The 18,095-nt window shown below is 38.3% G+C and overlaps 1 protein-coding gene across 12 annotated transcripts in view; it reads left to right on the top strand.

Annotated features, from left to right (window-relative positions):
• The window catches only part of CELF2 (CUGBP Elav-like family member 2), a 370,728-nt gene extending 358,566 nt beyond the window's left edge, over positions 1-12,162 (top strand). For 9 of the 12 annotated variants that reach the window (XM_075081629.1, XM_075081628.1, XM_075081636.1 and 6 more), the window contains 4 exons: positions 184-363; positions 3,221-3,364; positions 8,759-8,930; positions 10,212-12,162. In XM_075081629.1, coding sequence (XP_074937730.1) covers positions 184-363; positions 3,221-3,364; positions 8,759-8,886 — 452 coding nt within the window. In that variant the 3' untranslated portion in view covers positions 8,887-8,930; positions 10,212-12,162. The remainder of the gene's footprint in view (positions 1-183; positions 364-3,220; positions 3,365-8,758; positions 8,931-10,211) is intronic. The other 3 variants (XM_075081634.1, XM_075081631.1, XM_075081632.1) reach the window with 1 other exon arrangement.
• The last annotated feature ends 5,933 nt before the right edge of the window (positions 12,163-18,095 follow it).

Genomic DNA, 18,095 nt, shown 5'->3' with positions numbered 1-18,095 from the left:
GATCCTGACGCCAAAGTCGTGTTTCTTTGTTTTCGGTCGCATTTGGTGGAGTGCCAAGCTGCATGCACTGCCGTCGTTGTCAGTGTCATATAATACCAACGACTTTCGGAAAGCACTAATGAACAAGTGCAATTTCTTTTCTCTATTGTTGGGTTTTTTGTAAAGTTGCTCAAATGCTCTCAGGTATGGCGGCCCTGAACGGAGGACTCGGCGCAACAGGCTTGACGAACGGTACGGCCGGCACGATGGACGCGCTCACCCAGGCCTACTCAGGAATCCAGCAGTACGCTGCCGCCGCGCTGCCCACGTTGTACAGCCAGAGCTTGTTGCAGCAGCAAAGCGCTGCGGGCAGCCAGAAGGAAGGTAAGCGCCCGCTGCCGGCGGAGCAAGCCCCACGCCCAGCAAACTGCGCGGCCAAAGGAAAGCCGTGTCGTGGGTTCGTTTCTTCGCAGAGGCTTAACGAAGGACATCGAGTAGCCTAATCTTTGATTTTTTTTTCTCCTGTTTAGTGTTGTTACTTTCTTTAACCTCTAATGTAATTCAGGTTTTAGCCATCTGTCCTTCAAGTTATACTTTACTGACCATCCTTTCTTATAGAAAAGCATTTAGCAACTACTGCATAAAAAGGCACCGGTAACAAAAATTCATCCTTTTATGGGTGCCATTCTCTTTTCTGGTTTCCATTTTCTGTGGTAATGGTGTTAATTTGATTAGGTTTAAGGTTCTGAGTTAATGACAAGATCCGTTTTTGCTTTGAGTGGTTCTTTGCTTAATTGTGGGTCTTGCGGGGAAGCAACTAAGTGAATGATTGCCCCCTCTCCCTGCGCCAACAGCAAATAAACCTCAGGAAGTTACTGCTAAGAATAAATGAATACTAATTACAAGATGTTTAGGAAAATGAGGTTACCCTTTTCCCCTCTTCCGTTCCCCTGCACACTTCCCAGGCATTTGGGGGGTTTGTTTCTGTTTTCGTTGCTTTCTCTAATCCCAATTTCCAGCTAATTCTAGAAGGACAAGAAAATATTGTGTGCTTTCTAAGACTGTATCTTTGTTGTCACCGAGGTTCTTGCCAGGGCTAAGCTTTGGAAATAAACCTGGTATAATATCCTCAAGAGAATTTTTTTTATCCTCTTTTAAAATAGTATCTTGTACTGTTACAGGAAGTGTTTCCCAGGAAGGCAAATTTGGCATTCCCCCAGCTGACTATTGTATAGGTACACGAGTTGAAATACGTATTTTCTCTGACTTCTTTACTTCATTTATGCTACCAGCTTGGATTATTTAAAATTAAAGGATTTTTTTTTTAATTAACTATTTTCCCCCATTTTTTCAAGTTCTCTGCATTTATCTTTCATCTCACTGACTTTGGTCAGTGACACCAGACTATTTGACACCAGAAAGAAATTGTTTATTTGGTGTCGTTGTAAGATACATAGTGGGGGACAGTTTGATTTTTTTCTGTTTAAATTTTTTTCTGTTTATGAACATTCACATCAAGTGTAGGCTTACTTTCCATTATTAAGAATTGGCAGTGTCCCTTTTAAAATACAGTCTTTTTTGTTATATGTCTTGTTTCTGTTAGTAAAGAGTTAAGGTAAAGTGAGTAAATTCCATCACTGAATCCTGACAACTACGTTTTGTCTCTTAACACGATTTCTGATGGCTTGGTGGAGAGTCTGGAGCGGCTGAGGATAAACAAGTGGCAGAGGAAAATGCAATATAAATATGAAATGCTGAAGCACAGTGAACTGCCTCATGTATATGCTCTAAACTATTGTTTAATAAGTTTTTTCTTACTATTTTAAAAAATATTATTATCTGGATAGGCTAGTCTGCTTGCAGGAAGAAGAAGTAAGTTCCAGGTGGCCAATTTTTTTCCTCTGTTATTTTTTCACCCCAAAGAAATGTTCTTATTTTAAAAAAACTTTTTTTTTCTAATCCATTTATCCCCTCCTTGTGGGCAAACATTGCAACTTTTTCCTTCAGGCTGAGAGAGAGCAGCCAGCCTGGTTCTTCTGTATGGGAGAGGTGAGGCTTCGTGTCTCTGTTGCGGAAGGTACTTATAAATCTGATGCGTGCTTTCCTCTTCCTCTCCAGAAAACCAAGGACATCACATCTGAGACACACTTAGGTTCCATTAAGCAAGGGAATACTTAAACAGGTTACTTTAGACGTGTTTCTACCAGAAATGTTTGTTCCCTTTGTGTACCACTTACGCTCCTGCTGTCTGCATGGGAGGGCCACATGTCTGGCTCTATCATACATCATGTTCTTCCAGGCATTCATTGCTCATTTCCAGTATGTTATTGTAAAGGAGAAATTGAGCTAGGGGAAAAAAATAACCTATTTGTGCTAGGATGAGTGTTTAAACCAACAGCACTACAGTGCTTAAACCAGTGCTTAAACCACTACAGTTTTTAAACCAACAGTATCTCAAATTTTAGCTGTAAGAAAAATATTCAAAACATCTTGGAGTTTGTACCTTTCTTTGCAAACTCAACTTTGTCTAAAGCCACATTTATTTCAACCCAACTACTTTATTTTGAACTTTTTTAAAAGACTTACTTTACAAAGTTTCTTCCAGGAGACAGCTTTCGATAGGGAATTTGTATTTAAAAAAAAAAAAAAAATAAAAGATGTCATTTTGAAATGAGTCAGTACAAATTTAATTCTGAGTATCTTTCTCTCTCTGACTTCCCTGATTTCCAAGTCACAAGGTTTCCTTTGTCTTATCCTTTTTATTCCCATCTCCACCAGCTTCCTGCCCTTTGAGTTTACATCTGTGATACCCAGATCTGAGCTCAGCTCATTGCATTTCCGTAGGTTCCCGCAACTAGAATTAAACTGACAAACCCATGCAGGTGTTTAAGGCAGCAGAGGATTCCTTGTGCAGTTCCTGGGGTACTGTGAGAGAGTAATACGTTGTGTATGTGTTTTCCTAACCTTAATTATACTGAAAGACACTCATATAAATTGAAGAAAAGGCTGCAGTTTAACTACAGTAGTAGAGTTACCAAGCAAACACTTTTCAAGATAGGATGCTCTAACGAGCTGCATTTCAGCTCTGTTCCTTTGATGATCCACTTGCTTTCGTTCCTTCAAAGTTGGAAAGTAAAATGCTTTCTGACCATCACCTTCAGTAAGTATTATGGAAAAATAGATTAAATATAGCACTTGTAGTAGCTGTTTTCATACTCTTTTTTGTTTTGTTTTCCTAAAGGTCCGGAAGGGGCAAACCTCTTTATTTACCACCTCCCCCAGGAGTTTGGAGACCAGGACATTCTGCAGATGTTCATGCCTTTTGGAAATGTTATCTCTGCTAAAGTCTTCATTGACAAACAGACCAATCTGAGCAAGTGCTTTGGTATGTCAAATTTAATAAATCGAATAGTAAAAACCACATGCACTGTACTGAAAAGGGGCCAGGAAGGAAAATTAACAGCAGTGTGAGAAATGTCATACTGGAATTTCGTTCAAAAATAATGGACTGTTAATCCTCAAATGAGTGGGAAGATGCACAGACAAACTAGTTCTGACTAAAAAGTGGATACAAAAAAACAATAGTAATCTTCCAGTCTGACATCTCGCATGAATGTGTCAAGTACATGAAACTAATTACACCCTATGTGGGGGAATGTCATTTAGTATACTATTAAACTGCCTTATTACGGATACCTAATTATTCTCTATTGTATAGCCAAGCCACTTAAAAATGCTCTGTGTTTAACCCATTACTTCTACATTACAGGAATTTCTTTCTTCTGAATTAAGTACAAGATTTTGCAATTAGTGATTGAATGGTGTGTACGTGTCGTTCAGAACGCTTTACAGGCAGTTGATGTCTAGATATGCAGCTCCAGCTGTTGCGGGCGGGCTCCAGTGTGTTATGGAAGGTAGCGTCTTCCCTTACCTTAGGGCAGGGATGAAGGGAGCCTCACAAGGTCAGTGTCAAGTTTCCCAGAGAACACTTTGAGCTGCCAGAAAACTAGATCACAACAGAGGAGAAGATGATATGTCGGTATAAAAGAAGTTCTAGGGTTGATTAAGTGCGCTGATGTCTTTTGAATAGCGTGGATGCACTGGTTCAGGGCTTTGATGGAGTGCAGTACAGAATGTAAGCCAGTGGCAATCTGTTAGAGCATTGGTCTAATAACTGTGGTCTTACACAAGACATGTGGAAGGTCTAGGAGGAAGAAAGAATCTCTTAAAGATAAGTTTTATAAGGTTTGACCTAAAATATTGGAGCTTCCATAAAAGTGACAATTCTTTCCCAGAGTAACGGAATGCAACCGTACGTATGACAAAAGATTAGCCAGTCCAGAGAACCCCCTAGTTTCCAAAATTCTTTGTACCGACAGTGTTGCTCTTTGCCCAGCACCACCCCTTAATTCTGAAGTGTCCCCATTTGAAGTGCCCCCGTTAACCATAATACATGTTTCTTAGCTTGCACATCATTACTTTTTTTTTAAATCTAGGTTTTATTAAAATGTGTCTGTCTAAGGATTTGTCTCCACCAGGGCCGTTCAAGGGCTCCACAGCTATTGAGCTTTAACCCATCTTGAAAGGGTTTGAATTTATCTAAACAGAAAGTACCCACATATGAGGAGAATTCATCAAGTTACTCAGAAATACCTGCTGCACTGGAATTCAAGCCTTGCCGCAATCTGAGTGTTTTTTCACCTGAAGATGAGCCCTTAGTACGCTTGGAAGGTTAATTCAGTTCAGAAAAGGGTGTGACACTCTTTCTGCATTTTTCCATAGTCTTTCAGTTCATTTTTGAAGCATTTGCCTCTTTAAGGTTTACAAAAAATTGTTCACATCTAGACTAATATAGTCCAGCATGTTTCTGCAATGGGTTAAAAGAGTCCCTGAGGCTGTAGCAAATTTGAAAAGTGGAATTGAAATGGACTCCCTAATGATCTGGAGCCAGTTCAGTTAGTATGTTGGGGTGACAAAATCATTGTTGAGGTCTCCAGGAATCTTGATGAAATGTCAAATCAAGCTACGTTAATCGAAATGCAGCAATTGTGGTGACTGCTGAAAGAATGTAGATTAGTTTGGGCAGGCAGCTCAATTCATCAGCTCACTTCCCACACTTGCTTTTTGTGGGTTTCCTTTTACTCTTTGATTTCCTGTTTACACATTTGTCTGGATTTATGGGACACAATTACCTAACTTAAAGTGATGCACCAAGGTTATCTCATTTGAGGGAAAATGGAGGCGTCAACACCCAAGGATGGAGAAGTCCTCTGCCTTTTTGGCATTAGTCAGCTTCCACTAACATTTCAATTTCTCATTCTTCCTCCAGTGAAAGATTTCTGCTTTAAAAACAGAAAGTACTGCAGTGGCAGAGGAAGTTGAGGTTTTCTGATTCAGTAGGTGACTACTCGGTGATGCCGCTAATCGCAGGCAAAGCCAGAATTAATCCTGCTAGTTTAACATACTAGCATACTCTGTATGTACCTCCTCAGCTTTATTGGCAAGAATCATCTATTTGTTGTTTCGGTCCTGTATTTGTCCTTTAAAAAGCTTTATCTTTTCTCTGTCCTCCCACCTAAAAACTAGGACAATAGTGCATCCAAAAAGCCCATTTCTCTCCCGTATCATTAATGGTCATTGCCCTTGGCACAGGTTGGGTTTGGTTTTTTTGGTTGGTTTGTTTTGGTCTTTTTTTCAATAATAATAATAATGATTATGATGTTTTGCACATGCTTGGTGCTTTCTACTCTGGACTTTCCAATCTCCTGCCCAAAGGAGGAGGAAGTCAAAGTACAGATGAGGACAGGCTGAACACCAGAAAGGTGAAAAGATTGTCCAAGGCTGACCGCTGGCAGAGCTGGGAAGGGAAGGTGCATTCTGAGTGAGTCGCAGGGTAGCAATGTACAGTGATGAACTTTCATGTAACACTGCTTCTCAAAATGAAAAATTCTTTTCTTTCCAGAAAATGGACTTTGGCATTATTTGCTTTCTTGTCCACCTCAGCTGAATGATCAAAAGATTAAATGGTGATGAGGATGACAGGACAGTGTGTTTACACCTGGAAGTGCTCTTCCATGAGCTCTCATGAGCTCTAGCTGATTCAGCAGGCAAAGGGTTCCACTCTTTAAGCTTATCTCTTGCCTTTCATAAACCTTAGAGTAACAGAAGTGAGAGATGTAAAAGTAAGGCAGGGGAGGGGGCACCCAAGACCATCAGTGCATAAGTGCAGTCTGCCTTATAGCAAAATTGCTACTCAAATGATTAAAAATATTTATCCTGATTATAGAGGTACCTAGAGGTTTAAAACAAAAATCAGAATCGTCATGACAGTCTTTGAAAATTGATAAGAAACATCACCCCATCCTCACGTAACCTGCGGTTTAAAATTCAGACAAAAAAGGATGAATGGGTGCAATCAGCAAAAGATAAATAAAGGGAGAGAATGCCAGATCCCTCTGTAAGCTTTATAAATGAAAGTTCTCAATATGGGGGAAGACGAAAGTGTACCAGGCTAATGCAGATATAGCATTCTGCGTAAAGAGACAAGTCGGGAAACAGAGCAACAACTGAACGGTAAAGGCTGATGCCACCGATGCAGCACAGAGGTTGCATGTTTGAATTTGTGGCCAAGTCAAGGAAGCTAATAAAGAGACGTAGAATGAGGGGACTCGCCTCACCCCCCTGGCAGGAAAGCGTAGCCTGCGCTAATTGTTCCTCTGTCGTCACTGGAGGTGCTTAAACTGGTGACATGAATGGTGGGTGGAAAAGCCACCTCTGGGTGCGCTTGCTTCTCTTCATTCACCGTTCATAGATGCCGTCGAAGTGACTAGTTTAGATCAGTTGCTTAATTTGCAGGTGGCTAAAACTAGCTAAGGAGAAAAGGAACTAAGGTGATGAGAAGTTCATAGCAGAGGACTGTTCTGAATGCACTTAAGAGAAGAAAGTGAAGGTCAGGAGAGCTGTAGAGGAAAATGCTGAATTGGCAAGGTAGGTAAGAGTAGCTACATCTCAGTTGTGGGACACCTGCCTGGAAGGTGCTACAGCTGCCTTCCAACTCCATCCCTGAGGCAATCCTGGAGATCAAGGCTGAGATCTGTGAGCTGATGGAAGTAGACACAGGCGTGCCGTGCTAAGACAGTGATTGGAGTTATGTGAACAGATAAGATCTCCTAGAACAAAATAGGGGAAAGGAAGAAAGGAAGAGAGTGGTGAAGCTCCTCAGTATACAGCAGTAGTATTAGGAGGATGTGATCTGGTGGAGAAAGTGAGGAAGTGACAAGAGTTACTAAAAGCAAGGAAGGTATGGAGGGACATTTACTATCCCTTAAGGAGGTAACAAATAATCATCCACAGAACGACATGAATAGAGCATATTGGCTTTGGCCAGGAGAAGGTCTGCAGAGGTTTAAGTGGGAGGTGTTTTTGAGTGGAAGGAACAGAATTTAGCCGGAGTTGTCAGAGAAGACTCTTAAGTTAAATAGTTTGATGAAGCTGATTTAAGGTGAAGCCATAGGGAAAGAGAGCAGCTAGACAAGGGCCGGATGACTTGATAAGAGTGTTTTTTTCTTTACAATGGGAAAAGTGTATCATTCTGACACTGAAGATGGAAGAGGGCAGCAGTTCAAGGTAAGCAAGAGCTATAAAAGAACAGGTTAAAATGATGGTGAAAATAAGTTATGAATCAGAAAAGTACACAGGCACTAAGAAAGCTGGTAGAAGAGAGGCACTGAGAAGCCTGTGTGTTAGGACTGAAAGCAAAGTGTGTGGGATCCATGCTTTAACAGAGTGAAGGGATATGTGCTAAGGCAAATTCAAGTGGAAAGAAGAGGGAGCATTTCAAAGCAGATGCATAATAGCAGGCTGAGTACAGTAGTAATTAGCCAGAGCTGAGGCAGAGCAGCAGTTAGGCGAGCTTTGCAATTACAAGTGGGAGGCCCAGATATGAAAATGAATTTTGAGCTTCCAGAATCAGGGAGATTTGAGTCCATTATGAACAGAGCATTTTTTGTCTCCTGGGGAAAAGAAAGCTGAGCCAGGCCAGCCATTCTGAATTACCCGAGCAAGCATTATCCCCCTAGTTAGTGCTCGCAACTGAGGAGCAGAAGATCTGGGGTTCTCATCAAGCCCTGCCACTGCGTTTACGATTCTGCTTAATTTTGATGCTTGCATACCCCTTTGGGGACCAAGAGGCTGATTTAATTAACATTTAATGTACCTTGAGATCCTGAACTGGAAGGAGCTGCAAAAAGACAAAATATTAATATTGCAACTGTCCTAGGCTAAGCCCAAGGAGATGAGTGTTTCACAGCACGCAGGGCCGGGGCGCGTGAACTCACATTCAGGTGTGCAAATGCATGTAGCCATCTAAGTTTGGGGTTTGTTTCTGTAACCAGGCTTTCTGTTTCAGCTTCACATCTGCAGACTGGCCTAATAGTAGTTCCTAATAGCCTGGGAGGTGTGTAGATATTACACAGAAAAGTGTCACAGTAATAAATATCTTCAGTCTGTTAAGGCAGGTAGATAAATAACAGATTGGAAACTGCATTGCACCAAAACTGGCCAACTGCATCCCAGCTAGCAAAGAAATATGATGAAGGTAAAGGGGAAGGCAAAGGAAACGGGAGAGGAAATGGGATACAAAGTGTCATCAAAGAACTAATTGAAAGTGAAGTGAATGTGTCAAATAAATAGTAATAATAAAATCCTAACAGAACGCCGTCTGACGTTTGTTCTAACCTATAGTTCACTTTCTCTCCCGCCTCCGTTCTGTGTCTCGTAGGTTTTGTTAGCTATGACAATCCAGTCTCTGCACAAGCTGCTATCCAGGCTATGAACGGCTTTCAGATTGGCATGAAACGCTTGAAGGTTCAGCTGAAACGCTCCAAAAATGACAGCAAACCTTACTGATCTTAACCCCAGATGCTTACTGCTCTTATTTTAGCTTTCTTAGGGTAAGTCCCATGAGCAAACCTGTCCTCTGCAGGGGGGTTAAGAAAGAACAGAGCCAACCTTCACAAGAGACAGTTATTTTTACAGTTACCACTTCCATTTCCCCACTTGTCCTTATTACACTTGGCTCCCATTTCCTTGCCAAGTAATTACTGAGTTGTGTTACTGTATTTTGTTTTGCAGCATAATTTATCTCCTTTAAAACAAAAAAATAAACGTCTTGAAATTCAAAGCAACACACACACACACAAAAAAAATGTGCAATTTAACTCTGTGAACCCTGGTGCCATTAGCACACAATAAAAGTTGTTTTCTATGGATGGATCATATTTTACCAGGGTGGCACCAGCAGTTTATAGGTTAAACGAAATGGCCTCATGCCAGTTGAAGCACTTATTTTGCAACAAAAATTGAAACAAGTCTTTCCACTACATCAACTTGTTTTTTGAGAAGATTTGATTTTTTTTTTTGGTTCGAATCAACGTATTGTTCTATATTAGTCTGATTTTACACTGGTCGTCTTTATATTTCACTTTTTTTTTAAGTTCTTGTTTTTTTGGAAAGGATTAATGTAAAAAAGATTTAGAGATCTGTTTCTAAAGCTACAGGGTTTAAAATAAAAAAATAAAATGAGTGACAATACTTGATGTTTCTTGAGAGATAAATTTAATAATAATAAAAAAAGAAAGCCACAGGCCTGTAAATTTTATTTGTAAAAAGCATTTCTATTTTTATACAAAATTTTTACTGCCTCAGAAATAATGGAAGTTATTTATTGCCTATTGTTAACTTATTGGATACCTAAAGAGCAGCTCTCTATGCTAGCTAGATCCTTTGAAGTAGTCTCTAGAGTAATTGTGCCAAGAATGGGCGCTTTTTCACTGTTGAACCCTACCCCCTTTACAGTTCATGCTTTTATCCTCTTGTTTGTATTTGTCTGGTTATTTTGTTCGTAGTTTCCATTACCTAGTTTGAAGTTCAGTTGTCTGACCTTTTCCCCCCTCCCCGTACCTTTCTGTTACATTTGTAGAAACTGGTTCTTTCCTCTCTTTTCTCCCCAAAGAGGAATCCATTCTCTCTGACTCCTTTCAGATGGATCCTTTTGGGGTTCCATTGTGCTCTTGTTGACAAGTATTGTAAGTTAATGCAAATTATGTGAACGGCTCATAGACTCTACTGGTAGAAGATTTGCATTAGTTTTCTCCTGCACCCATAAAAGTGATTTTGTTTGTGCTGCATAGACTCTATGTAACTTTTTTTCCTCTTCCTTGTTTTTTCCCTAGACATCTCCATGCCCGTTAGCCCATCGTTTGCCTAGCATGTCCCTGTGACGTCTCAAAAAAAAAAAGTTTCATCGTCCCGTCATTGTTTCTGATGTCTTTCTGACCTCACATCATATTTGGTTCTCCTACTGACCTTTGATCTAGTTTGACCTTTGAAATTTGCATGTGACCTCATCTAGCTATGAATTCTGGGAAGTCAATGTGAAAAAACATTGCTGCATTCATGCAAGACTGAAATTTATTATTAGATAAATTAATGATAGGATTTAAAAACAACCTGTGGCAAAATGTTTTTTCTTTCTTTCCTTTTTTTTTTTTTTTTTTTTGTTATTTTCTTTTTTCCTTTGGGTTTTTTGGTTTGGGTTTTTTGGTTTTGGTTTTGGTTTGTTTTTTTTTTTTTCATTTCGTAAAAAAAAAAATAAAAAAAAAAAACAGACTTGAAAGTATTATACAGGGATTGGCATTCTGCCTGGTCACTGGTGACAATAGCAATATGTGTCCAGAGGCACAGAATGTTGGTTTCTAACAGACTACTTCCAAAACAGTTTGAGAAATAAAACTGTCTGATTTTAAGTCTCTAGAGGTCTGTAATAGTTTTTACATTTTTCAGGCAGTGTAAAGTTTTTTGATAAGGCCATTTTAGGTGGCTCACTTTCTCATTAAAGTATATATATAGAACCACTTTTTGTAGATTAGTATAAGAAAATATTTACCCTGTTTTAGGGCAAATGCTACCTACTTGTGTCACCTTTTGCTGAACTGACTCACAGTTAGACAATCCATGGTTTAATGCACATGAAATTACCTATATTTTATACTGTTTCAATGTACAGAAGAAAGGTTACTGTAAAATGTGTTACGTTGGTGCTTCTGTGAATTAAGTTGTGGTTTCATCATGAGTCTTATGGTCTTAAGTGTTCTATGTTTATAAAAGACGAGTTTAAAATTGGTTTACTTGAACAACAAGAACAAAAACAAGGTTCAAAAAAAAAAAACCAAAAAAAGTTGTTTGCTTAAAAAAATATGAATTTCATGTGAAAAATGAAAAAATATTCCAGAATAAGTTTGTGTTGGCTTGTGACGCATTGATGTCATTTTTTTATTGTGAACAATTTAGATGTGTTTGTGTTCAGCAAAATGTGATCGGTTTTTCTTTTAAAGAAAAAAAAAAATCAGTGAAACTATAGTGCCAAATTCCAAAGGTACTTTCTTCCTAGAGCTTCAGTGTGTTTCTTGTGTGAAGTAATTTGATAACATGGGTATTTTATTATGTGTTTTGTATAAATCCCTAATATTTAAAGAAAAAAGAGGTTAAAAAGTTTGTTAACTTGCTATCCTGTGGTCTTGTTGCCTGAAATTGTTATTGTTTGTTATTTCTCTTTGATGTTTTTTGTAAAACATTGTATAAGTGCCCATGTTTCACTTTTTTAACCACTCTGCACACATCAATGCTGTGAAAGCAAACCTCACTATGTATTTTCTTCATATTGTATGGAAACCTCTAAGGTGAGAAAGTTTTGAACTTTTAACCCTTTCCACCCAGAGCTGTCTTGAGTGTTAATACCTTTTATACATTCACCATTTTGCTGTTTATTTTTATATATATATCTATATCTATAAATATATATATACTTAGTTTTTTGTGGTTTATTTAATACATGGTTGAAATCAGAACAATGCACAGGGCAGATCTGAAGGACAAAAAATATTTTACTGCTGTCTAAATTTCTTCTGTATCTATAACTAAAATTATTTAAAACGGTAATTAACTTGTGGTTTTCCTTTTTAGATTTTGGGGATTTTGTCTTTTCTTAAAGAGCTTTTAATATGCTGCTGGAATATGCTATTCAGTATTAATAAAAGAAAAGAAAAAGAAAACAATTCTTTAATTATCTATTGTGTGAGCCACTCCCAGACAGGAGTGGCAGATCCACCATTTGAAAACCTTGAGGAGGAAAAAAAAAAAAAATATTTTTGTAATTTAAATAAATGAACTTTTGCTTAAATCAGATGCACTAGATCTTCCTGGGTGAAAATTCAGTGTGCACTGCAGTTAAACTACTTTTTATGGATAAAGTTTACATACACTGTAATGTTTGGTGTTATCTGCCATTATCTGTAACGGCAATATATTGACTTACTCCTGCAGACACTCGTATCGAGAGGAGTAACTTTACTCGTACAAGTAGCCCATGGGAATATATTTGTGACTGATGTGGGTGTTTGCTGGAGGAAGCTCTGTGTAAGGAACCAGAAAAGAGACGCTGGTAGCCCTTTTCACTGCCTTGTAAGTCTGATTAGGTTGCATTTCTACCGCACAAGTAGTGTCCAACAACGAAATTCGGTTTGTTGCTACCGGTGTAGAGAATTCATTGCCAATCCAATGCGTGTGAGCAGCAGTACCTGCTACTGATGATCAAGTGCCATACTTTCTTCCACTTCCTATTTCTATCCGATTATATTCGAAGCCACCTCAAATTAAAAATTAAGCCCTAAATGAACAACATCAGCTGGTGCACTCTTGTCTCTCATCCCCAACTTAAATGCTTCTTTATGTAGAGCCCTGGGATGGAAAGGACTAGCCTCTAGTGATGCAAAAAAGTTTCCTTCTTATAGCACATGCACTTATAAATAAATTATCTATACTTTTCTCACGTTTTTACTACTGCTGGGGCCTTCCTACACCCTTTGAGGGCTATTTTGTACTACTTGCAGCAATTTTGCGTATTCAAATATCATCTCACGTACGTTATATTATATATATGTACATATATATATATAATATGAGATCGTCATTTGGATTGTTTAGACTGTTTCACTAATTTTTCTCATTGTACCCACCGTATAAATTTCCAAAGCTTTTTTAGACGCCCTAGTGTGTCCCGCGGGTTTACCGGTCCAGTCAGAGCGGTGATGCCTTTGGTCCCCAGGCAGCATAACTCGGTATCGGCTGCCCCAAATTACGCTACACGGGACATTGGCTTAGCAGCTGGAGAAGAGGAATGTTTCTGTACTTCCAGGCAACTGAGATGGGTCATTGCTGAGAAAAGTGTCCATCCTGAAATAAAATTTTAAAAAAAAAGCCAAATAAATAAAAATCGAGTACAAAGCTAAAAACCCAAACAAATTATCTACCAGTTCTCTTTCAAAGAGAAAGCTGCAAGGGTGCAAGGGCCTAATAAGAGAGGAAGAAAAACAAAGGAAATTGCTTTACAAAATTCTAATCAAAAGACTAGACTAGTTGCTTTTTCAAACAAATTAGCTAATTGCAATGAAATGGCAGTCCTCAAAGGAGTAACAAGTTCATCTTTCTTTCACCATAGGGGTTACAGTTCCTTGGCTTGTGCTACTCTGGAATCATTTTACTGTTTCTGTTTTTATTATCTTAAGTGCTAATTAACAAAAGGAAAAAATATCCTGTAGTTTCATTACCTTTTTGGATAATGTCATACAAAAAAAAAAAAAAAAGAAACCTATGTATTTGTGTTTTTTTTGTGCTGTGAGAATTGTTGTTTGTAGATTAATAATACTATCATTTTGTTTAGAATTACAAACTAGTTTTTAAGTATTGTCTGAGAAAAGCCAAAGTTAATGCAATCTAGTGGAAACTGTAAGACCATTTGAGTATTGTTTCTGTTTTATTGATGCATTTGGATTTTGTTGTTTGATGGAATTTGAGCCAAAAAAAAAAAAGAACAAAAAAAAAAAGAAAAAAAAGCAGGCTTTCCTATTTCTACAACTTGATTGTACTTATGCATTTTGTACCAGTGGAACTTTTTATACTGGAGATTAAAAAACAAATGGAAATTTTTGTGGCTTACTCTCGTGGGCCCCCTCGATCATGACTGATTTTCAAGTTTGATTTCTGGATGGTAGGAAGAGAGTTGGTTTTGTTTAGAGAATACAAAACTTTGGCTTGATTTCTTTTTTTCCCTTTGCTTATATCTAGTGTTTAGAATTTTGTCTTAACAAAAGCGGTAAGTTTCACTTTTTATTCTGTATCGTGCAGTTACACAATAAGGTAATTAGAATTAGGAGTACTCGGTCACTTTGCGTGGATAAATGTATTAGTTAAAACGTTAGGGGTTTGCTTTTTTGCTGTTTAGATCAGAGTTTTTTCTGATTCTTCTGTCCTCATTGTGAACATAACCGTGTAGTTGAAACAGTCAGACTTATTTTTGTAACGTATGTTATTGTGTGATGCAGTTTTTTGCTTCTGTCTCCAATATTAAACCATTTTCCTAATACTTGTCTCTCTACTTTGTGTGTTGTATTGTTGGTGGTCATTCTGTGTTGGTAATACATCTACACACCTCACTGTTTCACGTGCCTGTTTTTTTTTTTCTCTATTTGTTGGTTGTGTACAAAAGATACAGTCGATTCCACCTAAGTGAATATCTGATTGGGGGGCAAAAGAGGATTTGTACATTTTAGACATGTTACGGTTTCTTTGATTTTTATTTTTTTTCTCTCTTCCTCCCCCTAGTCATGCCTTATCACCTGGATAATCTGTCTGAGCAGGAAGCATTTTAAATGAGTTTCCTGCAAAGTCGTATTGAAGGTAGCTTTTGTTAGCCTTCTAACTGCGAAAGCTTCTGCACACAAACACACAGAAGCCGCCTCAAAAGGCTGGGGTTTTTTGCTGTGACATTTCAGTCAGTCTGGGAAATGCCGATTATGGAGATCAATTCTTCCTAGTCGTTAAAAAATAATAATAATACTCTGCCGCTACTTCGCAGAAGCATATGAAACATTCAAGAAAAGGAGGATATAGCCTTGGGATTTCTTCCAAACTGCACAGTGATCTGATGGCATATGGTGTTAGTCAAACTCTCCTTAGAAACTAATCACGTCTTAACTAGGGCCGTGAGAGCCTGCAGAAGCCTACCAGGTGACCGAGCTTGTTATGTGCAGTTATACATGTAATAATTTAAAAAATAAAATAAAATCCAAGTGAGCACAGGAAGACTTTCTATTAAAGCCAGTGGAACTTAAAAACAAACCAACAAACAAAAAAGATAATTGATGGAAAAAATTTCCCATTGTTCAAATGGGTGATAGTTTTCCTGTGGGCTTACAAAGCAGATCGTTCTCAGCGTTGGCTAATAGTATTACACAAATCTCAAAAGGGACAAAAGAAATACCATAGCACTTTTTTTCTCTTTTATTTTTTTTACAGTTAGTTTTTAGCTTTTTTAATTCTTTCATTTCCTATCATTTTTTCCTCCTCACAAGAATCTCTCTGCTCTCCCCCAACCGGTGTCTACCATGATGAAATAAAAGCTGCAAAAGAAAAATCTATGTTGTTCTGGTTTACAAAAAGGCTCTCTTCTCTCCTCTGTTTGATCACAGATACAAACCTTACAATTTGGAGAGGGGGGGGGGGAAACACCAAACCAAACCAAACCAAACCAAACTAAACCAAACCAAACCCAAGGAGGAGAGAGAAGCACTGGCGAGTGCTCTCTGGAATTCAAGCCATATGCCCCCGACCCTTTCCTTTGTCCCACTTTCTGTGATGCTCAGGAATTGAAGACCACTTAAAAGTGCTCTTATGAGACCCAAATGACACTCCTCCCTCTTGTCTCCTCTCCCCTGGTCTTTCTGGCACTCTGGCTTTGGCTCACACACAAACACGCACCCTCAAGTAACGTCTTACGAGGTCGTGGCGCACCGGGTGTTTCCGTGTGGTGTCAGCAGCGACGTCGGCTCCTGCGTTTGGAAGGGTTTTGAAATTTTCTGGTGGCTCATGAGTTGGCCTGGTTGTTGTGCGATATATTTTTTCCTTTTTTTTTTTTTCTTTTTCTTTTTTTTCACTTTTCCGTTTCCATGAAAGGCAAATAAGAGATGAGTCTGGCGTCCCAAACAAGCTCAAATGTCGTCTCGCAGGGTCTGTTGTCAGAGGTCAGGGGTCCAAGCAACTCTAATCTAAAACCGCAGAAGCCTGTAGTGAACAGCCCAGGCAGGCAAGCAGAAACCGGTGGTCAGACTATATCCTGGGTCTTGTACACGTCTAGAGTTTACGATCCAGATTTGGATAATTTTGACACCAGTGGATTCAGTTGAGTAAGTCTTGACTTGCATGAATGATAAATCAGAATTGGTCTCTGGGTTTTTTAGGTTGCTGTGAATGTTTTCTTTTTTCTTTTTTCTTTTTTTTTCTCCAAAACTTGTTCTTAGGAAAGAAACTAGAGCTTTGTGAAGGGTCTTTTCTTCCAAAAATACAGCTGAAAAAAAAGACTTATACTGCAGTTGAGTTTCTTTTAAATACTCAGGGCTGAAAGATACAGGTTTTTATTTCTTGTTTGGGTTTTTTTTTTTTATTTCAACAATGGGGAAAAATGAGTTCCTTAAAGCAATGCAGCTGAACAGTTTGTCCTGCTTAAATGCATGCTTTTAATTTCAATTACGTAAGGCACCTTGCAGTGTTAGCAAAATGTCTCTTTGTTAGCTATATGTGTATCGCCATGGGAAATTACCAAACTGTCACAAGACTTGCTGATTAAAGAATAGCCTGCCAGAGTGTGTGTGCCTTTGCCCAGTGTGACTCTTAGGTATTAGGCTAAGGAAAACAGTTTAACAAAATGTAGTGTGAATCATTCCTGATAAGTGAATAAGGCATTGTGACCAAGCAATCAGATTATTCACTTATCAGGAATCGACTGTACTGATAGTTTGCCTGATTGTTTTTGTTCCTCATCTCTGTTGTAGTTTCACTACTTTGCTGTGTTCTGTTTTTTCTCTCATGCTCTTAGCAAAATCACTGGGAATATCCCTTCGTGTGATCATGAAACATGCTACTGAGTAACAAATAAAAAAAAAAAATTTAAAATATAAAAATGATATCTTAACAAAATCTATGCACTTGCTATCAGGAACACAATACTGGATGTGTCTTATATATATTGAACTATAATAGTATTCGATTTCTTAAATAAAGCTTAAGAAAGGATTCTGTTGTCTGTAAAATTTTATGAGCATTAAATGAAAAAAAAAATGTTTCTAGGGTTGGGCGCTTTTTGTTATATGAAATCTTACTGGGTACATGGTCTTTAATCATGCCCAGGCCAATGTTATATAATTCGCTTGATATTTCATTAATAACAGAGACCTTGAAAATTAGGCTTACTGAAGTGTGTGGGGAGAAAAAGTCTTACCGTTCAGTGACTCGCAGCAAAAGATACTAAAGTGAAGAAATTTCTTTTTCGGTATTGCAAAAGCAAACATGCCTGCTTTGGGGCTAAAACTAAGAAATAGCTAAAATATGTGAATCAGAAAATTTAATTAAACAATACTATATTCCTTCCACAAACAACACTATACTTCTTTTTGGTATGTGACTTTTTTTCCTCCTGATTCTAGATAGCTTTAGAATAAAAAATGAAAGCCGGTATGCTCAAAATCACAGATTCAACACTCAAGGTCAAAGCATCTTTTAGCGGAGGCTGTGTGGCTTACTGTACATTTCCTGTGTCTGAGCCTTCTCTCAGGAAACCATTTTCACATCAAAACCCATGAATTAAATGGGAGCCGAACAGCTAAAACTGTTGAGTACACTGAAAAATTTATTCCTTCGATGGCTGTACATTTGCCACAGAATTGTAGGTTTCAAACAATCAGATTTTTATGGAAATACCCGTACTTCTTGTATTTAGCAAACTTTCAATAATGTCAGCCTTTGGCAGAAGGATCCAGGAGAGTGGTGGGGGTTGCTTTCTTTTTTTCTTTTGAACTGCATTACTGCCTCACTTTTCATATGCCATTATATTATCTGAAAATGAAAAAAAATTAAATTGTGACTATCTATCCGCTGCTTGTATCATTCTCCTCTATTCATACATGTTTAGCAAACATTTTTGAGCTCGACATCCAGCAGCCAGGTTT

This window comes from Phalacrocorax aristotelis, chromosome 1, assembly GCF_949628215.1.
Source record: "Phalacrocorax aristotelis chromosome 1, bGulAri2.1, whole genome shotgun sequence".
In the NCBI taxonomy this organism is placed as follows: domain Eukaryota; kingdom Metazoa; phylum Chordata; class Aves; order Suliformes; family Phalacrocoracidae; genus Phalacrocorax; species Phalacrocorax aristotelis.
The sequence above is the reverse complement of the archived record's forward strand: the minus strand, read 5'-3'. Positions and strand labels throughout refer to the sequence as shown.